The 21,204-nt window shown below is 47.3% G+C and overlaps 2 protein-coding genes across 2 annotated transcripts; both read right to left on the reverse strand.

Annotated features, from left to right (window-relative positions):
- Window positions 1-296: 296 nt before the first annotated feature.
- On the reverse strand, window positions 297-6,405 carry LOC122545499 (zona pellucida sperm-binding protein 3-like). Its single transcript, XM_087981204.1, has 5 exons — window positions 6,325-6,405; window positions 1,002-1,117; window positions 794-897; window positions 525-702; window positions 297-441 (listed from the first exon to the last, which is right to left on the reverse strand). The coding sequence occupies exons 1-5, from the start codon at window positions 6,403-6,405 to the stop codon at window positions 297-299; spliced, it is 624 nt and encodes a 207-aa protein (XP_087837330.1).
- A 5,539-nt stretch (window positions 6,406-11,944) lies between these two features.
- LOC122546161 (zona pellucida sperm-binding protein 3-like) lies at window positions 11,945-14,153 on the reverse strand. Its single transcript, XM_087981205.1, has 5 exons — window positions 13,929-14,153; window positions 12,635-12,750; window positions 12,442-12,545; window positions 12,173-12,350; window positions 11,945-12,089 (listed from the first exon to the last, which is right to left on the reverse strand). The coding sequence occupies exons 1-5, from the start codon at window positions 14,151-14,153 to the stop codon at window positions 11,945-11,947; spliced, it is 768 nt and encodes a 255-aa protein (XP_087837331.1).
- Between the last annotated feature and the right edge of the window lie 7,051 nt (window positions 14,154-21,204).

The raw sequence follows: 21,204 nt of genomic DNA on the forward strand, positions 1-21,204 counted from the left end.
GCTGGAACTGACAACTGGAAGCAGCAGATTCAAGCCACTATAAATGCCAGAGGAAGATCACAGAAGTGCTTCACAGGAGGCTCCCAAGCACTGAGGATGTCACAGACAGGGCACGAAATGTCTGCAACACAAATTCCAGCTCGGCAAACAGAAAACAACAGTACAAGCTTTATTCCTGGAATCTCCCTGATCCACCGCAGCAACTCAGGTGACGGGTGATGAACATCTGAGGGAATGTCAGGGACAGTCACAAAAGTCAGTGTTTAGTGACTCCCTCCCCAGGGTGGAGAAGCACATCAGCAGATTCCTCTTACCGAGGATCGCTCATCTCCATAGAAACGGAAGGCATCCAGGTCAAACCGGAGTTTGTCCGGCTCCCGCACGTCTCTCGGCAACACAAAGGTTGAAAAGGAGTCCTCAGCTTTGCTGTCCAGGAGGCAACTGCAGATGGACAAAGGGCCATGAAGTGAATGGAGTGAAGCCATTGAGATGGGAGCAGCTGGAGAAAGCAGAGAGCTCCTTACCCATTGTAGTCAATGATGCTGCATCTCGGGGTGGAGTCCTTGTCTGGGCTCAGTGTAGCTACACAGCGATCAATGTACAGCTTCAGGGGCACATGGTTGGCCATTGAAACAGATGCCTCAATGTGAATGAGGTCTCCCAGGGAGTAGACAGTGGAAGTGTGCTCTGTCAGCCAGTCACCTGAAGTACAGCAAGTCAAGGGTTGGAGCCAATGGGTACAACTCCCAGAGAGAGACACCAGGAGATCCCTCCCCAGCCACTCATCACATACCATTCATTAGACGCAGAGAGAATGACAGATGCCCTTCTCCAGACCTGGTGGAACTGAATGGGATCCAGGTGGGCTTGATGGGATTGCTGCTCACATTACCCTTCCTGGGGAGAGGGGGGGAAAAAAAAGGAGACAGGGCAGCCATTTTAGGCTTGTGTCAGACAACAGCAGCAGGGGATCATATTGACAATCCAGTAAAGATTCTCACCTCAAATAACGACATTGAATGGGAACAACAGCACCATTGGTTCTCACAATGACAGATCCAGGATAGTTTGGGATGTGGGTCAGGTGGGTGGCGTAAATCAGGAAATCTTCAGTCATCTGAAAGACACCAGGTTAAGGAATGAGAGGCTGATCTGAAATGGTAGGGGTCTACAGTGTTTACAATGACACCGTCTCATTGTGACTATTCTTTAGGGAGCGTGACAGGCCCAGGGGATGGCTTTCCCACACCAAGCTGGAGAGACCAGTATTCAAGGGCAACAGGTCACAGGTCAGGGGTTACTCATTTAGGATCAACTTATGTATTACATCATTCCAAAAATCAGGATGGAATTCCTGATGCAAATGTTGGTTAAAATGATGTGTTGGGCTCCCAGGCAGAGTTAGAGATAAATATTGATGGAACAGGGACATGGTGGTCAGCACTGCTGCCTCACAGCGCCAGAGACCCGTGTTCAATTCCCACCTCAGGCGACTGAGGAGTTTGCACATTCTCCCAGTATCTGTGTGGGTTTCCTCCGGGTGCTCTGGTTCCCTCCCACAATCCCAAAAATGCGCAGGTTAGGTGAATCGGCCATGCTAAATTGCCCATAGTGTTAGGTGACGGGGTAAATGTAGGGGAATGGGTCTGTGTGGGTCACCCTTCAACATGGTCTTGTTGGGCCGAAGGGCCTGTATCCACACTAATCTAATTAAAAAATGGTGATTGTTAACACAGGAACAAGGCTGCAGGGATCTTTCCGATGTCAACTCTCCATGTTATCAGGAAACATCCAGATTGTGAGCAGAGATTGCTAGCAGAATACCAAGAGATTAATAGCAAGGAGACAGAAGAGTAGAAGAAACAACAATTAACTAGTATTAAATAAAAAGACTTTTACCAACAGGTCAAGTGTAGAGCTCCTCAAGGAGGAGAGAGTCAATTTATTCATAAAATAGCCCCCAGTGGAAGGGAATCAAGTCAATTTGTCTTATGGGAATGGAACTACTTTCCCTCAAACTAGCCACAGGCCATGCTGCGATGAGTTATGTTCCTGTGACCTCCCTATTGAGAAAAGAATCACTGTCAAAAACCACACTTTAGAAGGTCACTGAACCAAATTTGGAGAAAGTCCATAGTATCAAAACACCACCCATATATCACCACATGATACCCAATTCATACTGACAAAACATACATTGTAACAGAACAACCCCTGTAATCAGGGGATTCTAAACCAATGAGAATGGGAGCACAAGGCTAGACTTGGAGAACAGCTCAGGCACAGAATCCAGGAGAAGAACCTGGACTGAGGATTTGAAAAAGCAGGAGAATGGTCCTTCTCAAGATCAACAATCTCTCAGCCAGGAACCTTCTGCAGCCCAAACCTCCAGCAAGTGTAGACAACCCCCATTACCTGCAATCTGCTGCCACATTCATGCAGCCCATAGTCAAAGAGGACAGTCTGGTTCTCAGGGTAGACCCTGGTTGGCCGACAACCTGCTGTCCCCAAGGTCAGGTCAGCAGCTTTAAGCAGGTGCCTGGTTCCAAATAAATCCAGCTGGGCCCTGACCAGCAGGCTGTGCTCTCCACACTGTACCATCACAGTCTGCAGTGGGGACACACTCCCAACCTCAGACATTCGGAAACTAGGACCAATAGGATCCCCATGAGGAGGCACTCTCTCAGGAACAGGGCTGGCTCTCACTATTGTCCATGAAGACCTCTGGTTCAGAAACATGTTGCCATGTTTCAGAGCAACAAACAGCTCCAACTAACACCAACAAAGGGAACAAACCCCTCACTACACAATCACCCATGATCACAAACAACACAACCATCCCCACACACCCCCAAACAGCTCCTTTTATACACACAACCTGCGCTCACCTGACACCAATGTGACCAGAAGCAGCAACATTGAACCAATCAACCAGCACCAATCTCTACAATTTCCACCAATGATTGAACTCATTGAGTTATTACCAGGAGGGCCTATTCCATTTGGACCAATAGGAGTGGCTGTGAGCTGTTGTGCTGTCACCTGACTGAATTCAGCTCCACAAGGTCTCATGGTGAAGGCCCCATGGATACAATCATCAAACATAACTCATTGATCCAGGAGGGTGTCTGCTGGGTCCTGCCTCCCTCACCCGAGGGACTGACAGTGAGACCCACGAAGAGATTGTCTGAGGGTGAGGTTTGGATAAAACAAAGGGATTGACCTTATACTACACCTCCCCCTGTAAGTGTTTGATAGAGTCAATATAGAAGAAGCTTTATTCTGTATGTTAACTTGTCATGTCCCTGTCTGGGGAGTGTTTGATCGGGACAATGCAGGGAGAGCTTTATTTTCACTTTCCTTTGAATTCATAGACTCGAGGCAGTTTTACTCTGTATTTCACCAAATGTTGTCTCTGTCCTGGGAACCTTTGATGGGGACAGCTTTCCTTCCAGTTTTCAACAAACGTGGAAGATTTTGTTGCAGTTGGAAAGAGTAGAATCTTTTACTCTGTTTATAACTCAAGGATGTCCCTGTATTGAAAGTGTTTGATGTAGACAGTGTAGCTATACATTTAGTTCAAAGGTGTAGAGACAGCTGTCTGTTCAGTGACAATGAGCAGAGGAAGCTCATTATCGTGTCCCACACTGACCTTGCTCTGGTGGAGTTTGTTGGGGGATGGTGTTGAGGGAGAAAGTGAGGACTGCAGATTCTGGAGGTCACAGTCAAAGTGTGTGGCCCTGGAAAAGCACAGCAGGTCATGCAGCATCTGAGGAGCAGGAGAGTCGTTTTCGGGTATAAGCCCTTCATCAGGATTGTGGATTGGGAAAGGGGCCTTAGAGATAAATAGAAGTTTAGGGGTGGGGGCAAGGTAGCTCAGATTGCGATAGATAGATGCCTTGGGGATGGGGGCAAGGCAGCTGGGTTGGTGATGGGTAGATGCAGGTGCGGGGTGTTCAGAGAATTTTACATTCACTCTAAAAGGGAAGATGGGGCAGCACGGTGGCACATTGGTTAGCACTACACCAGGGACAGGGGTTTGATTCCAGTCTCGGGTGACTCTCTGTGTGGAGATTGCACACTCTCCTTGTGTCTGTGTGGGATTACTCTGGGTGCTCTGGTTTCCTGCCACTGTCTAAAGATGTGCAGGTTCGGTGGATTGGGTATGCAAACTTTCCTCAGGGATGTGTAAGTTTGATGCGTTAGTGAGGGGACATGGAGAGTAATAGGGGAGTAGGGGAGGGGAATGAGTCTGGGTGGGTTATCTTGTGGAAGGTCAGTGTTGACTTGTTGGGCCAAATGGCCTGTTTCCATTCTGTAGGGATTGTATGTTTCTCGATAAAGGTGGATAAAAGGTGTACACTCGACCTCGGGGAAGCTAGGGAAAGATTGCTGGGCCCCTTACTGAGATATTTCTATCATTGATAGTTGCAGGTGAGGTGCTGGAAGATTGGAGGTTGGCTAACACATTGTCATGATTTAAGAAAGGTGCTAAGGAAAAGCCAGGGAATATAGACCGGTGAGCCTGACATCAGTGGTGGGCAAGTTGTTGGAGGGAATCCTGAGGGACAGGATTCACATGTATTTGGTAAGCCAAAGACTGATTATGGATAGTTAGCATGGCTTTGTGCATGGGAAATCATGTCTCATGTACGTGATTGAGTTTTTTGAAGAAGTAACAAAGAGGATCGATGAGGGCAGAGTAGTGGACATGATTGATATGAACTTCAGTAAGGCATTCAACAAGGTTCCTCATGGATGACTGGTTAGCAAGGTTAGATCTCATAGAATACAGAGATTTGGATACAGAACTGGCTGGAAAGTAGAAGACATAGGGTAGTGGTGGAGGATGGCTTTTCAGAGTGGAGGTCTGTGACCAGTGGTGTGCCATAAGGATCGAAGCTGGTTCCACTACTTTTCTTCATTTGTATAAATGATTTGAATGTGAACATAGGAGGTATCGTTAGTAAGTTTGCAGATGACACCAAAATTGGTGGTGTAGTGGACAGTGAAGGAGGCTACCATGATCCAATGTGATTGGGCCATGTCGATTTCACCAGTTTCCTCACTTCCCCTCCTCCCAGCCCCACCGCATCCCATTTATCTGTGAGGCATCTTGAGGGAATCCCCTCATTCCTGAAGAAGAGCTTGTGCTTGAAGCGTCGTCTCTCTTGTTCCTCAGGTGCTGCCTGAGCTGCTGTGCTTTTCCAGCAACACACTTTCCGACTCTGATCTCCAGCATCTGCAGTTCTCACTTTCTCCCAACTGAGCACGTGCACTGAGAAATTGCAAATGGAGTTCAATGTAGATCAGTATGAGGTGTTACATATTGGGAAGTCACATCAAGGTAGGAGTTTCATAATGAATGTTTGGGCCATAAGGAGTGTAGTGGAACAGAGGGACCTTAGAGTTCAGGTGTATGGTTCTCTGAAAGTGGAGTCACAGGTAGACAGGGCAGTGAAGGAGGCTTTTGACACACTGGCCTTCATCAGTCAGGGCATTGAGTAGAGACGTTGGGAAGTTATGTGGCCGTTATACAGAATGGTGACAAGGCCTGCACTTAGAATATTATGTTCAGTTTTGGTCACCTTGCTATAGGAAAGATGTTATTAAACAGGATAGAGTGCAGAAGGAATTTACAAGGAAGTTGCCAGGACTCAGGGTCTGAATTGGAGGGAAAGGTTGGACAAGCTCGGACGTTTTTCTTTAGAGCAAAGGAGCTGGGGGTGGGACAATAGACAATAGGTGCAGCAGTAGGCCATTCAGCCCTTCGAGCCTGCACCGCCTTTCAATATAATCATGGCTGATCATTCCTCATCAGTATCCTCTTCCTGCCTTATCTCCATAACCCTTGATTCCACTATCTTTGTGAGCTCTATCCAACTTTTTCTTAAATCAATCCAGAGACTGGGCCTCCACTGCCATCTGGGGCAGAGCATTCCACACAGCCACCACTCTCTGGGTGAAGAAGTTTCTCCTCATCTCTGTCCTAAATCGTCTACCCCGTATTTTTAAGCTGTGTCCTCTGGTTCGGCCCTCACCCATCAGCGGAAACATGTTTCCTGCTGCCAGAGTGTCCAATCCTTTCATAATCTTATATGTCTCAATCGGATCCCCTCTCAGTCTGCTAAACCCAAGGGTATACAAGCCCAGTCGCTTCTGTCTTTCAGTGTAAGGTAATCCTGCCATTCCAGGAATTGACCTCGTGAACCTACGCTGCACTCCCTCAACAGCCAGAATGTCTTTCCTCAAATTTGGAGACCAGACCTGCACACAGTACTCCAGGTGTGGTCTCACCAGGGCTGTATACAGCTGCAGAAGCACCTCTTTGCTTCTATACTCAATTCCTCTTGTTATGAAGGCCAGCATGTTATTAGTCTTCTTCACTACTTGCTGTACCTTCATGCTTGCCTTCATTGACTGGTGTACAAGAACACCCAGATCTCTCTGTACTGCCCCTTTACCTAAATTTATTCCATTGAGGTAGTAATTTGCCTTCCTGTTCTTGCCACCAAAGTGGATAACCATACATTTATCCACATTAAACTGCATCTGCCATGCATCTGCTCACTCACCTAACTTGTCCAGTTCACTCTGTAATCTCCTAACATCCTCATCACATTTCACCCTGCCACCCAGCTTTGTATCATCAGCAAACTTGCTAATGTTATTGCTGATATCATCTTCTATATAGTTAACATATATTGTAAAAAGCTGCGGTCCCAGCACGGATCCCTGCAGTACCCCACTGGTCAATGCCTGCCATTCTGAAATGGAGCCGTTTATCTCTACCCTTTGTTTCCTATCAGCCAACTAATTTTCAGTCCAAGTCAGTACGTTGCCCCCAATACCATGCACCCTTATTTTGCTCACTAACCTCCTGTGTGGGACTTTATCAAAAGCTTTCTGCAAGTCCAGGGACACTACATCTACTGGATCTCCCTCGTCCATCTTCAGAGTTACATCCTCAAGAAATTCAAGAAGATTAGTCAAGCATGATTCCCCCTTCATAAATCCATGCTGACTCTGTCCTATCCTGTTACTACTATTCAGATGTGCCGTAATTTCAAGCTTTATAATAGACTCCAGCATCTTTCCCACCACTGAGGCCAGGCTAACTGGTCTATAATTTCCTCCTTTCTTAAAAAGTGGTATAACATTAACCACCCTCCAATCCTCAGGAACCGACCCCGAATCTATCGAACTCTGGAAAATAATCACCAACGCATCTACAATTTCCTGAGCCACCTCCTTCAGTACCCCGATATGTAGACCATCAGGCCCTGGAGACTTATCAACCTTCAGACCTAACAGTCTCTTCAACACAAATCCTGGCAAACATAAATTCCCTTAAGTTCAGGTCCTTCAGCCACTGTTACCTCAGGGAGATTGCTTGTGTCTTCCCCAGTGAACACCGATCTGAAGTACCCATTTAATTCTTCTGCCATTTCTTTGTTCTCCGTAATATATTCCCCTGTTTCTGTCTTCAAGGGCCCAATTTTAGTCCTAACCATTTTTTTGCCTTGAACATACTTAAAAAAGCTTTTACTATCCTCCTTGATATTATTGGCCAGTTTACCTTCGTACCTCATTTTTCCTCTGCGTATTTCCTTCTTCGTAATCCTCTGTTGTTCTTTAAAAGCTTCCCAGTCCTCAGTTTTCCCACTTATCTTTGCTATGTTATACTTTTTCTCTTTTAACTTTATATGTTTCTTAACTTCCCTCGTCAGCCACGGCCGCCCATACCTCCTCCTGGGATCTTTCTTCCTTTTAGGAATGAACTGATCCTGCAACTTCTGCATTATACACAGAAATATCCACCATTGTTTCCTCCACTGTCATCCCTGCTAAGGTATTGCACCATTGAACTTTGGCCAGCTCCTCCCTCATGGCTCCATAGTTCCCTTTATTCAGCAGAAGTACTGTCACTTCCGACTGTACCCTCTCCCTCTCAAATTGCAGATTGAAGCTTAATGTATTATGGTCACTACTTCCCAATGGCTCCTTCACTTCGAGGTCACTGACCAATTCTGGTTCGTTACACAATACCAAATCCAGAATTGCCTTCTCCCTGGTCGGCTCCAGCACCAGCTGCTCTAAGAATCCATCTCTGAGGCACTCTAAAAAGTCTCTTTCTGGAGGTCCAATACCATCCTGATTCTCCCAGTCTACCTGCATGTTAAAATCCCCCATAACAACTGCAGTGACATCTTTGAGACAGGCCAATTTCAGCTAGTGATTCAACTTACATCCGACATCCAGACTACTGTTTGGGGGCCTGTAGATGACTCCCAAGAGGGTCTTTTGAAATCGTAAGAAAGTGTACAATGTCAAGAAAGGTATGGATGGGATGAACGTGCTCAGTCTTTTTCCCAGGGTGGAGGAGTCAAGGACTAGAGGGCACCAGTTTAAGGTTAGAGGGGAGAGAATGAAAGGGAATTGAGGGACAATGATTTCACACACAGGGAGGTCCGCATATGGAATATGAAGCCAGCAGAGGTGGTTGAGGCAGGTACATAAACAACGTTCAAAGTGCATTTGGACAAATTCATGGATAGGAAAGGATTAGAAGGCTGTTGGGTATGTACAGGGAAATGGGGTTAGTGGGGATGGACATTTTCATAGGCAAGGACCAATTTGCCAAGGGGAGGAGGTTCCACAATTTCCCCACCCTCAATGATGGGGGAACCCAGCACAAAGGATAAGGCTGAAGCTTTTGCAACGACCTGCAGCCAGTAATCTCCAAAGGGCCAATCCATTGTAGTCCCCAGCATCACCGATACCTGTCTTCAGTCAGTAGTATTGACTCTACGTGACAGAGAAACAGCTGCAGATATTGGATACTGTGAAGCCAATGCACCCTGACTAACATTGTGGGAATAAGGTGAAAGAGCTGTGATCCTGAACGTGCCATGTCCCTATCCATTCTGTTCCAGTACAGCTACAACTGCAGCATCTATCTGGAAATGGAGATAATTAACCAGTCGTGTCCTGTTGACAAAAAGTGGGATAAATCCAACCTTACCAATTCCTCCCCCACCAATCTACTCTCAATCACAAGTGGAGGGATGTAAGCTTTTGTCAACAGTGTTATCAAGGCAAATGCCCTCCACACTAACCTGGTCACTGATGCTCAGTCTGTGTTTCACCAGGGCTACCCAGCTCCTGATCTCAGTACAGCTTGGTCCAAATGAGTAAAAGAGCTGAAATTAAGAGGGGAAGTGAGGGTGACTGTTTTAAGACTAAGGCAGAATTTAATTGAACAATTTACCAAGGAGTCCTCAGAAAATTGGACTCATTGGGATTAGAAAAACCTCTTTGCTGTTTGGAGTCATGACCAGCACAAAGAAAGATGGTTCTAGTTATCAATGTTCAATCACCACATTCCTAGAACATCTCTGCCAGAGTTCAAGGTACTCTCTTAGACACAACCATGTCAACTGCTCCATCAAAGACCTTCCCTCCATCAGAATGTCAGAAGTAGGGATGTTTGCTCATGATTGCCCAATGTTCAGCCCCATTGACAACGTCATAGATACTGAAACAGTCCCTGTTCAAATGCAACAAGACCCGAACAACATTCACATTCAGAACACACAACTGTCAGGCAATGACTGTCTCCAACAAGGGAAAATCTCACTGTCACACCATGACAGTCTCCATGACATTCCCATTGCTCAATCCCTCACTATTAACATCCTGTGGCTTCTCTGTCTTGGCTGGGATTTGTTGCCTGTCCTTAATTTGGTTGGTTTGCTCAGCAGTTTACTACATCAAGTCAAGATGGTAGATTTCCTTCTCTGATGGGAATTGTGAACGAGATGGGCTTTTATAAAAGATTAGCTTCACAGTTACGATTACCGAGAGTAGATATTGCACCCACCTGAGGACAGAAGCCTAATCCTCAGACAGATGGCTCAGCGATAGCCATTAGTGTCAAATAATCCTAAATTTAATTAATATAGAAACCCTTCAGTGTGGAAACAGTCCATTCAACCCAACAAGTCCACACTGACCCTCTGAAAGGTAAGCCACCCAGACCTTTATTCGACATTGACTACTGACGCTCCACCTAACCTTTACATTATGAAAAACTATGGTCAATTTAGCTGAGCCAGCTTATCTAACCTGCACATCTTTGGACTGTGGGAGGAAACCCACACAGACACAGGGAGAACTCCACGTCGATAATTGCCCAAGGATCAAACCCAGGGCCCTGCTGCTGTGAAGGAGCAGTGCTAACCACTGTGGCACTATGCTGCCCAAGAGAGTGTAGGAAAAATCTCAGTCGAGTCTGTGGAAAGATAGTTCATGTTTATGATGGATGTGACTCTTGAAAGGTTAGCAGTGTCCGTCTACTGATGCAGCCAGATGACCTGAGTTTTCCCAGCATTCTGTGGTTTCAGATTACCAGCCTGTGCAGTATTTTGCTTTTAGTCCTGGAGTGTAGGTTCCTTCCAGAGTCTTCAGCCTGTACCAATGCTATGGTTTTAAGAATTATATTTTGTCCTGGTTGGTTGGAGAGAGTCTTGGAGGCAAAGGCAGGGAGCTACCTGTGGAAAACCAGTAAACACCTTTCAGCAGTTGCTGCTTAGGCCTTGACGTGGCAACTATTTTCTCCACCCCCCTCAGTCACAAAATCCAGGGTGGGGCAGGGGGGAGCAAAGATACTCTTCCTGCTGTGGAGTTGCAGGAGACAGTGTTTGGGGAGGGGGGTGGGGGTAAATTGGAACAGACTATATTGGACCAGGAAGAGAGGGAGGACTGCAGGTGTGGAGGTCAGTCAAAATATTGTGCTGGAAGAGCATAACTGCTCAGGCAGTATCTGAGGAACAGGAGAGTCAACATTTCAAGCATAAGCTTGGCATCAGGAATGTGGGAGGGGTATCCAAGGGGAAGGGCTTGGACCAGGTTGAAAGTAACTGGGAATACAAGAGTTAGGAGGGATGGTGTTAGTGAAACATCAGATACATCCAAGGTTGCCTAAACTGCTCACTGGAAGCAGCAAATATCTGCCAGAACCCAATCAATCATTCAGGAAACTCAGTTCATGGATTGGAGAGGCTAAACCTAGAGATTGTACCCAGGAATAGTTTAAATGAAGGAAGGATGCAGAAACTAAACCAACTCCAGACAGAGGACATGAATCACTGCTTTATTGATTATTCCAATCACCAGTTGATGGGTGTTTGCTTGTGTCTCCTGTACAGGAACAAGGCCAGCAATGAAGCAGAGATCAGACAGACAGCTGTCACAATCAGGACCACCATCACACCCAGCTCTGACTCCACACCTACAAAACAAGGAGAAACCACTGGTTACTGAGGGAAAACAGGGACAGAAAGGGAAACTAGCAGGCAGCCAACTCACCGCTTGGAGACCTCTCCTGCATCCTTCCGTCACCCTCAGTCAGGGGCTGAGTTGGCAGGTTGGTCAGCTCAGTATCCAGAATGATCAGGGGGCCAAGTGAGGCCTCCCCCTCCCACTTCAATCCAGCTTCACTCTCTGCAACATCAAACATCCCAGTCAAGGAAGGGGAGGGGGGGGATGAGGGGAGATCCCCAACATCTAGAGGGTCATGTCCTACCAGGTCCAGCACCAAGGTCTCTCCTTCCCCTGAAAGGGATCAGGATCTCTCTTGTGCTCCCACAGTTCCCCACATGGCAACAGGCACAAATGTCACTGTCTGACTCCTCCAATGGGGTCCAGCTAAACAAGAGAAACAGCCCATCAACCACATGGTGCATCACCTCTCCCAACAACAACATCCCTCAGGGACAGGGAGAGGGAACTTACATATTCTGCAGCTTCTGGAAAGTACAAGCTTTGTTCCTGGAATCTCCCTGATCCACTGCAGCAACTCTCAGGTAACAGGTGATGAACATCTGAGGGACACAGAACAAGTCAGTGTTTAGTGACTCCCTCCCCATTGTGGAGAAGCACATCAGCAGCTTCCTCTTACCAAAGATCGCTCATCACCATAGAAACGGAAGGCATCCAGGTCAAACCGGAGTTTGTCCAGCTCCCACCCGTCTCTCGGCAACACAAAGGTTGAAAAGGAGTCCTCAGCTTTGCTGTCCAGGAGGCAACTGCAGATGGACAAAGGGCCATGAAGTGAATGGAGTGAAGCCATTGAGATGGGAGCAGCTGGAGAAAGCAGAGAGCTCCTTACCCATTGTAGTCAATGATGCTGTATCTCGGGGTGGAGTCCTTGTCTGGGCTCAGTGTAGCTACACAGCGATCAATGTACAGCTTCAGGGGCACATGGTTGGCCATTGAAACAGATGCCTCAATGTGAATGAGGTCTCCCAGGGAGTAGACAGTGGAAGTGCGCTCTGTCAGCCAGTCACCTGAAGTACAGCAAGACAAGGGTTGGAGCCAATGGGTACAACTCCCAGAGAGAGACACCAGGAGATCCCTCCCCAGCCACTCATCACATACCATTCATTAGACGCAGGGAGAATGACAGATGCCCTTCTCCAGACCTGGTGGTGCTGAATGGGATCCAGGTGGGCTTGATGGGATTGCTGCTCACATTGCCCTTCCTGGGGGAAGGAGACAGGGCAGCCATTTTAGGACAGTGTCAGACAACAACAGCAGGGGATCATACTGGCAATCGAGTAAAGATTCTCACCTCAAATAACGACATTCAATGGGAACAACAGCACCGTTGGTTCTCACAATGACAGATCCAGGATAGTTTGGGCTGTGGGTCAGGTGGGTGGTGTAGATCAGGAAATCTCCAGTCATCTTAAAGACACCAGGTTAACGAATGAGGGGCTAATGTGAAATGAGAAGGTTCTACACAGGGTTCACCATGATACCATCCCATTGGGACAAGTCTTTCAGGGTGTGTGATAGAAGCAGCCTCCTGAGCCTACCAACAACCACCGACCCCACCCCTACATTCCCAGAGCTGGAGAAACCACTGTTCAAGAGCAATGTGTCACAAATCAAGGATTAGTCATTTAGGATCAGCTTAACGAGATTGACATCATACCAAAGATCAGATTTGAATTCCTGATGCAAAAGTTGGTTTAAAGGAGGATGGGTGTTGGGCTCCCAGACAGTATTTGCAATAAATATTCAGGGAACAGGGATGTGGTGATTGTTATCACAGAAGGAGGTTGCCAGGATCTTTTGGCCATTTAATTACTAATTAAATCAGGAAACCTCTGGGTTTGAGGAGAGATTACTGATGCAATACCTGGAGGTTAGCAGTAAACTGAGGCAATAAAAGCTGTGTCCAAGAGCTGAGAAAAGTAGAGAAAACAATAGGTCACCAGAATGAAATCAAAACAGTTTTACCGACAGGCCAAGTGTGGAACCCCGCAAGTACAGAGCAGTCAGTTTATTCATAAATAGCACCCCCCCCCCCCCCCCCCGTGGGAAGGAGGTCAAGTCCATTTACCTGATGAAATGGAAGATACTTTCCCTCAAACTAAACACATCATGCTGCTATCCTGAGGAAGGGCTTCTGCCCAAAGTGTCAATGTCCCTGCTCCTCGGATGCTGACTGACCTGCTGTGCTTTTGCAGCACCACGCGAATCTATACTGCTATGTTATTTACATTCCTATAACATCTCTATAGAGAAACTACACAACACAATGATGGACTATGGAAAGTCACTAAATCAATTCAGGAGAAAGGTCACAGTATCCAAACATCCACAAATCACCACATCATACCCAATTCAGACTGTTCTGTTACAATGTATGTTTTCAATGTATATAACCAGAAGCTTCCAAACCAGTGAAAATGACAGAAGACTAGAGAAGGAGAAGAGTTAAGGCAGGGCCAATCCAGGATAGGAATCTAGTCTGAGTATTTGAGAAAGCAGGAAAATGGTCCTTCTCAATAATCTCAGCCAGGAACCCTTGACAGCCCAAACTTCCAGCAAGCTTAAACAACCCCCCCCCCCATTACCTGCAATCTGCTGCCACACTCATGCAGCCCATAGTCAAAGAGGACAGTCTGGTTCTCAGGGTAGACCCTGGTTGGACGACAACCTACTGTCCCCAGGATCAGGTCAGCAGCTTTAATCAGGTGCCTGGTTCCAAATAAATCCAGCTGGGCCCTGACCAGCAGGTTGTGCTCTCCACACTGCACCATCACAGTCTGCAGTGGGGACACACTCCCAACCTCAGACATTCGGAAACTAGAACCAATGGGACCCCCATGAGGAAGCACTCTCTCAGGAACAGGGCTGGCTCTCACTATTGTCCATGGAAACCTCTGGCTCAAAAACTGTTGCCATGTCTCAGAGCAAAAAACAGCTCCAACGAACACCAACAAAGTGAACAAACCCCTCACTACAAAATCACCCATGATCCTAAACCACTCAACCATCCCCACACACTCCCAACCAGCTCCTTTTATACACACAACCTGCACTCACCTGACACCAATGTGACCAGAAGCAGCAACATTGAACCAATCAACCAGCCCCAATCTTTACAATTTTCACCAATGACTGAACTCATTGAGTTATTACCAGGTGGGCCTATTTCATTTGGACCAATAGGAGTGGCTGTGAGCTGCTGTGCTGTCACCTGACTGAATTCAGCTCCACAAGGTCTCATGGTGAAGGCCCCGTGGATACAATCATCAAACGTAGCTCATTGATCCAGGAGGGTGTCTGCTGGGTCCTGCCCACCCTCACCTGAGGAGACTGGCAGTGAGACCCATGGGGAGAATATCTGAGGATGGGGTTTGGGTAGAACAAAGGGATTGACCTTATACTACAACTCCTCCGGGAAGTGTTTGATGGACACAATATGGAAGAAGCTTTATTCTGTATCTAAACATGTCATGTCCCTGTCTGGGGAGTGTTTGATCGGGACAATGCAGGGAGAGCTTGACCTTCAGTTTATTTTTAATTCCCAGAGTAGAGGTAGTTTTACTCTGTATTTCACTGTGTGCTGTCTGTGTCCTGGGAGCCTTTGATGGGGACAGCTGTCCTTCCAGTTTTCAAGAATAGGGGAAGCTTTAGTTTCAGTTGCAGAGAGTAGAATCTTTTACTCTGTTTCTAACTCAGGAATGTCCCTGTATTGAAAGTGTTTGATGTAGACAGTGTAGCTGTATATTTAGTTTAAAGGTGTAGAGACAAGCTTTATGTTAGTGACAATGAGCAGAGGAAGCTCATGTATCGAGTCCCACGCTGACCTTGCTCTGGCGGAGTTTCATGAGGATGGTGTTGTGGAAGAAAGTGAGGAGTTCGGATGCTGGAGACCAGAGTCGAAACGTGTGGCACTGGAAAAGCACAACAGGTCATGCAGCATCCGAGGAGCATGAGAGGCCACTTTTCCAGTATGAACTGTTCATCAGGATTGTGGATTGGGAAAGGGGGCTGAGAGATAAACAGGAGGTTAGGGGTGGGGGCAAGTTAGTTGGGATGGCGATAGGTAGATGCATGTGTGGGGTTTTGAGGGAACTGAAATTTCAGTTTGAATGGGAAGATGGGGTGTCACGTTGGCACAGTGGTTAGCACTGCTGCCTCACAGCGCCAGGGACATGGGTTCGATTCCAGTCTCAGGTGACTCTTTGCGTGGACTTTGCACATTCTCCCCGTGTCTGTGTGGGATTACGCTGGGTTTTCCGGTCTCCTCCCACTGTTCAAAGATGTGCAGGTTCAGTGGGCAGGCAATGGGAATTCACCCACAGTGTTCGAGGATGTGGAGGTTAGGTTCATCATTCAAGGGAATGTAGAGTAATAGGGTAGGGGAATGGGTCTGGGTGGGTTACTGTTCAGAGGGTCAGTGGTGTCTTTTTGGGGCCAAATGGCCAGTTTCCACACTGCAGGGATTCTATGATTCAACATCAAGGTAGAAACATGCATTGGAGCTGATCAGGTGTCCCCGAGAACTCTGTGGGAAGCTCCGGAAGTGATTGCTGGGCCCCTTGCTGAGATATTTTGTATCATCAACAGTCACAGGTGAGGTGCTGAAAGACTGGGGTTTGGCGAATATGTTGCTACTGTTTAAGAAAGGTGGTAAAGAAAAGCCAGGGTACTATAGACTGATCAGCCTGACATCAGTGGTGGGTAAGTTGTTGGAGAGAATCCTGAGTGAGAGGATTTACATGAATTTGGTAAGACAAAGACTGATTAGGGATAGTCAGCATAGCTTTGTGCATGTGAAATCATGTCTCATGTACCTTGTGGGGCCTTTTGAAGAAGTAACAAAGAGGACTGATGAGGGCAGAGCAGTGGATGTGATCTGTGTGGACTTCAGTAAGGCATTTGAAAATGTCCTCATCGGGGCCTAGTTAGCAATGTTAGATCTCATAGTATACAGGGATTTGGATACAGAACTGGTTGGAAGGTAGAAGACACAGGGTAGTGGTGGAGGATTGCTTTTCAGAGTGGAGGCCTGTGACCAGTGTGTGCCATAAGGATTGGTGCTGGGTCCACTGCTTTTTGTCATTTGTATAAATGATTTGGATGTGGACATACAAGGTATTGTTAGTAAGTTTGCAGATGACACCAAACTTGGAGGTGAAGTGGACAGCGAAGGAGGCGACCATGATCCCATGAGTTTGGACCATGTCGATTTTCACCAGCTTCCTTAATTCACCTCCTCCCAGCCCCATTCATGTCCCTTTTATCTTTCAGGCATCTTGAGGGGGGGGGGGGGCTCATTCCTGATGAAGAGCCTGTATTTGAACAGTGGGACCTTGATGTTCAGGTGTACGGTTCTCTGAAAGTGGAGTCACAGGTAGACAGGGCAGTGAAGGAGGCTTTTGACACACTGGCCTTCATCAGTCAGGGCACTGAGTAGAGACGTTGGGAAGTTATGTTGCAGGTGTACAGAATGTTGTTGAGGATGCACTTGGAGTATTGTGTTCAGTTTTGGTCACCTTGCTATAGGAAAGATGTTATTAAACAGGATAGAGTGCAGAAGGAATTTACAAGGATGTTGCCAGGACTCCGGGTCTGAGTTGGAAGGAGAGGTTGCACAAGCTCGGACCTTTTTCTTCATAGCAAAGGAGATTGGGAAAGGGGGCTGAGAGATAAACAGGAGGTTAGGGATGGGAGCAAGTTAGCTGGGATGGCGATAGGTAGATGCACGTGTGGGGTTTTGAGGGAACTGAACTTTCATATGGGGTGTCATGTTGGCATAATGGTTAGCACTGCTGCCTCACAGCGCCAGGGACATGGGTTCGATTCCAGTCTCAGGTGACTCTTTGTGTGGACTTTGCACATTCTCCCCGTGTCTGTGTGGGATTACTCTGGGTTTTCCAGTCTCCTCCCATTGTTCAAAGATGTGCAGGTTCAGTCGGCTGGCAATGGGAATTCACCCACAGTGTTCTAGGATGTGTAGGTTAGGTTCATCATTCAAGGGAAAGTAGAGTAATAGTGTAGGGGAATGGGTCTGGGTAGGTTACTGTTCAGAGGGTCAGTGTGAACTTTTTGGGGCCAAATGGCCGGTTTCCACATTGCAGGAATTCTATGATTCAACATAAAGGTGGAAACATCCATCGGACCTGATCAGGTGTCCCCGAGAACTCTGTGGGAAGCTCCGGAAGTGATTGCTGGGCCCCTTGCTGAGATATTGGGCGGCACGGTGGCTCAGTGGTTAGCACTGCTGCCTCGCAGCGCCAGAGACCCGGGTTCAATTCCCGACTCAGGCGACTGACTGTGTGGAGTTTGCACGTTCTCCCCGTGTCTGCGTGGGCTTCCTCCGGGTGCTCCGGTTTCCTCCCACAGTCCAAAGATGTGCAAGTCAGGTGAATTGGCCATGCTAAATTGCCTGTAGTGTTAGGTAAAAGGGGTAAATGTAGGGGTATGGGTGGGTTACGCTTCGGCGGGTCGGTGTGGACTTGTTGGGCCGAAGGGCCTGTTTCCACACTGTAAGTAATCTAATCTAATCTAATCTAATATTTTGTATCATTGACAGTCACCGGTGAGGTGCTGGATGATTTGGGTTTTGCTAATGTGTTGCTACTGTTTAAGAAAGGTGGTAAGGAAAAGCCAGGGGGAACTATAGACTGTTGGGCCTGATATATAGGTGGTGGGTAAGTTGTTGGAGAGAATCCTGAGGGAGAGGATTGACAAGTATTTGGTAAGCCAAAGACTGATTAGGGATAGTCAACATGGCTTTGTGCATGTGAAATCATGTCTCATGAACTTGATTGGGTTTTTGGTAAGTTTGCAGATGACATTAAAGTTGGACGTGTAGTGGACAGTGAAGTAGGTTACCATGATCCCATGTGATTGGACCACATTGATTTCATCAGTTTCCTTATTTCCTCTCCTTCCAGCCCCATCCACGTTCCACTTATCTCTCAGGCCTATTGGGGCCACTCCCTCGTTCCTGCTGAAGGGCTTGTATTTGAAACATTGTCTCTCTTGTTCCTCAGATGCTGCCTGCCAAAAGTAGAAGACACAGGGTAGTGGTGGAGGATTGCTTTTCAGAGTGGAGGCCAGTGACCAGTGGTGTGCCATAAGGATCGGTGCTGGGTCCACTGCTTTTTGTCATTTGTATAAATGATTTTGATGTGAACAATGGAGGTATCGTTAGTAAGTTTGCAGATGACCCCAAACTTGGAGGTGTATTGGACAGCAAAGGAGGTTACCATGGTCCCATGTGATTGGACCATGTCGATTTCACCAGTTTCCTTATTTCCTCTCCTCCCAGCTCCATCCATGTCCCATTTATCTCTGAGGCATCTTGGGGGCACTCCCTCGTTCCTGATGAAGAGCTTGTGCTTCAAACGATGTCTCTCTTGTTCCTCAGATGCTGCCTGACCTGCTGTGCTTTTAAAGCACCACACTTTCCAGCTCTGATCTCCAGCATCTGCAGTCCTCACTTTCTCCCAACTGAGCACTTGCACCAAGAACTTGCAAAGGGAGTTCAATGTAGATCAGTATGAGGTGTTACAGTTTGGAAAGTCACATCAAGGTAGGAGTTTCATGATGAATGGTAGGGCCTTAAGGAGTGTAGTGGAACAGAGGGACTTCAAAGTTCAGTTGTATGGTTCTCTGAAAGTGGAGTCACAGGTAGACAGAGCAGTGAAGAAGGCTATGGGCACACTAGCCTTCATCAGTCAGGGCACTGAGTACAGATGTTGGGAAGTTATGTTGCTGAGGCTGTACGTGGAGGATTGTATTCAGTTTTGGTCACTTTGTTACAGGAAGGATGCTATTAAACAGGATAGGGTGCAGAAGAAATTTACAAGGATACTGCCAGGACTCAGGGTCTTGGGGGATGGCGGGGTTCTTATGGAAGTGTATAAGATCATGAGGCAGGGTTGGGGTGAATGTACTCAGTTGTTTTCCCAGGGTTGGGGAATCAGGGACTAGAGGGCACCAATTCTGACATTCCTCCCAGCCCTACATTGTCGCATTTATCTCTCACCCTTTGGAAATCCCCTCCCATATTCCTGATGCCAAGCTTCTGCTTGAAATGTTGACTGTCCTCCTCCTGGGATGTTGCCTGACTGGCTTTGCTTTTCCAACACCACACACTTTGACTCTGATCTGCAGTCCCCACTTTGTCACTGGTCCACTGTAGTCAGTTTCCAACAACACCCCCTTGACAAAAGGCAAGCTTATAAAAACATTGTCTCTCTTGGAGTTGCACCAGAGACAGAGTACCCGCCCGGCAGATTTTATCTGTGACTGGGGTGGAGATATGGGTGGAAATTGCTTCCATTTCAAGGCCCCAGCAGCAACCGCTGCAAGTTAAAACTACTAATTCTGGTTCTGAGAGCTTGAAAACACCAATTCAGGCTGCTTCTATTGTTTCAATTTCTTCAAAGCCCAAGGCCTCAGGCTGTTTTTTTATCACTGGTTTTCAAGAGACTGCTCTCCACCTTTTGGCTTAAAGGCTCTCTTCAAAAAACTGGGACAAAATATAATTCTTAAAACCAGGGCATTGTCACATGCTGAACTCTCTGAAAGGAACTTGCACTCAGGACTAAAAGCAAAATACTGCACAGGCTGGAAATCTGAAGCAAACCACAGAATGCTGGGAAAACTCTTCGGCCCAACAAGTCCACACCGACCCGCCGAAGCGCAACCCACCCAGACCCATTCCCTTACACCTAACACTACGGGGAATTTAGCATGGCCAGTTCCCCTAACCTGCACATTTTTTTGGATTGTGGGAGGAAACCGGAGCACCTGGAGGAAACCCACGCAGACACGGGGAGAATGTGCAAACTCCACGCAGTCAGTCGCCTGAGGCGGGAATTGAACCCAGGTCTCTGGCGCTGTGAGGCAGCAGTGCTAACCACTGTGCCACCGTGCCACCCACTCTGGCACACCACTGGTCACAGGCCTCCACTCTGAAAAGCAATCCTCCACCACTACCCTGTTTCTTCTACCTTTGAGCCAGTTCTGTATCCACATCCCTGTATTCCATGAGATCTAACCTTGCTAACCAGTCACCCATGAGGAACCTTGTTGAACGCCTTACTGAAGTTCATATGGATCACGTCCACTGCTCTGCCCTCATCAATCCTCTTTGTTACTTCTTCAAAAATCACTTCCGGAGTTTCCCACAGAGTTCTCGGGGACACCTGATCAGGTCCGATGGATGTTTCCACCTTTATGTTGAATCATAGAATCCCTGCAGTGTGGAAACTGGCCATTTGGCCCCAAAAAGTCCACACTGACCCTCTGAACAGTAACCCACCCAGACCCATTCCCCGACACTATTACTCTACGTTCCCGTGAATGATGAACCTAATCTACACATCCTAGAACACTATGGGTAAATTCCCATTGCCAGCCCACTGAACCCGCACATCTTTGAACAATGGGAGGAGACCAGAAAACCCAGAGCAATCCCACACAGACACTGGGAGAATGTGCAACGTCCACACAAAGAGTCACCGAGACTGGAATCGAACCCATGTCCCTGGTGCTGTGAGGCAGCAGTGCTAACCAATGTGCCAGCGTGACACCCCATGTGAAATTTCAGTTCCCTCAAAACCCCACACGTGCATCTACCTATCGCCATCCCAGCTAACTTGCTCCCACCCCTAACCTCCTGTTTATCTCTCAGCCCCCTTTCCCAATCTCCTTTGCTATGAAGAAAAAAGTCCGAGCTTGTGCAACCTCTCCTTCCAACTCAGACCCGGAGTCCTGGCAACATCCTTGTAAATTCCTTCTGCACTCTATCCTGTTTAACAGCATCTTTCCTATAGCAAGGTGACCAAAACTGAACACACTACTCCAAGTGCAGGCCTCGTCACC

This window comes from Chiloscyllium plagiosum, unplaced genomic scaffold, assembly GCF_037043375.1.
Source record: "Chiloscyllium plagiosum isolate Xiang-an unplaced genomic scaffold, Cpla_swu_hap1 HiC_scaffold_39, whole genome shotgun sequence".
Classification (NCBI taxonomy): domain Eukaryota; kingdom Metazoa; phylum Chordata; class Chondrichthyes; order Orectolobiformes; family Hemiscylliidae; genus Chiloscyllium; species Chiloscyllium plagiosum.

Coding starts and splice junctions, on each gene's coding strand:
- LOC122546161 (XM_087981205.1), bottom strand. CDS start 14,153: ATGTCTGAGGTTGGGAGTGTGTCCCCACTGCAGACTGTGATGGTGCAG. Junction 12,546..12,634: donor ATTGAATGTCGTTATTTGAG/GTGAGAATCTTT, acceptor TCCTTCCCCCAG/GAAGGGCAATGTGAGCAGCA. Junction 12,090..12,172: donor AGCATCATTGACTACAATGG/GTAAGGAGCTCT, acceptor GTCCATCTGCAG/TTGCCTCCTGGACAGCAAAG.
- LOC122545499 (XM_087981204.1), bottom strand. CDS start 6,405: ATGAAGGTACAGCAAGTAGTGAAGAAGACTAATAACATGCTGGCCTTC. Junction 898..1,001: donor ATTCAATGTCGTTATTTGAG/GTGAGAATCTTT, acceptor CCCTCTCCCCAG/GAAGGGTAATGTGAGCAGCA. Junction 442..524: donor AGCATCATTGACTACAATGG/GTAAGGAGCTCT, acceptor GTCCATCTGCAG/TTGCCTCCTGGACAGCAAAG.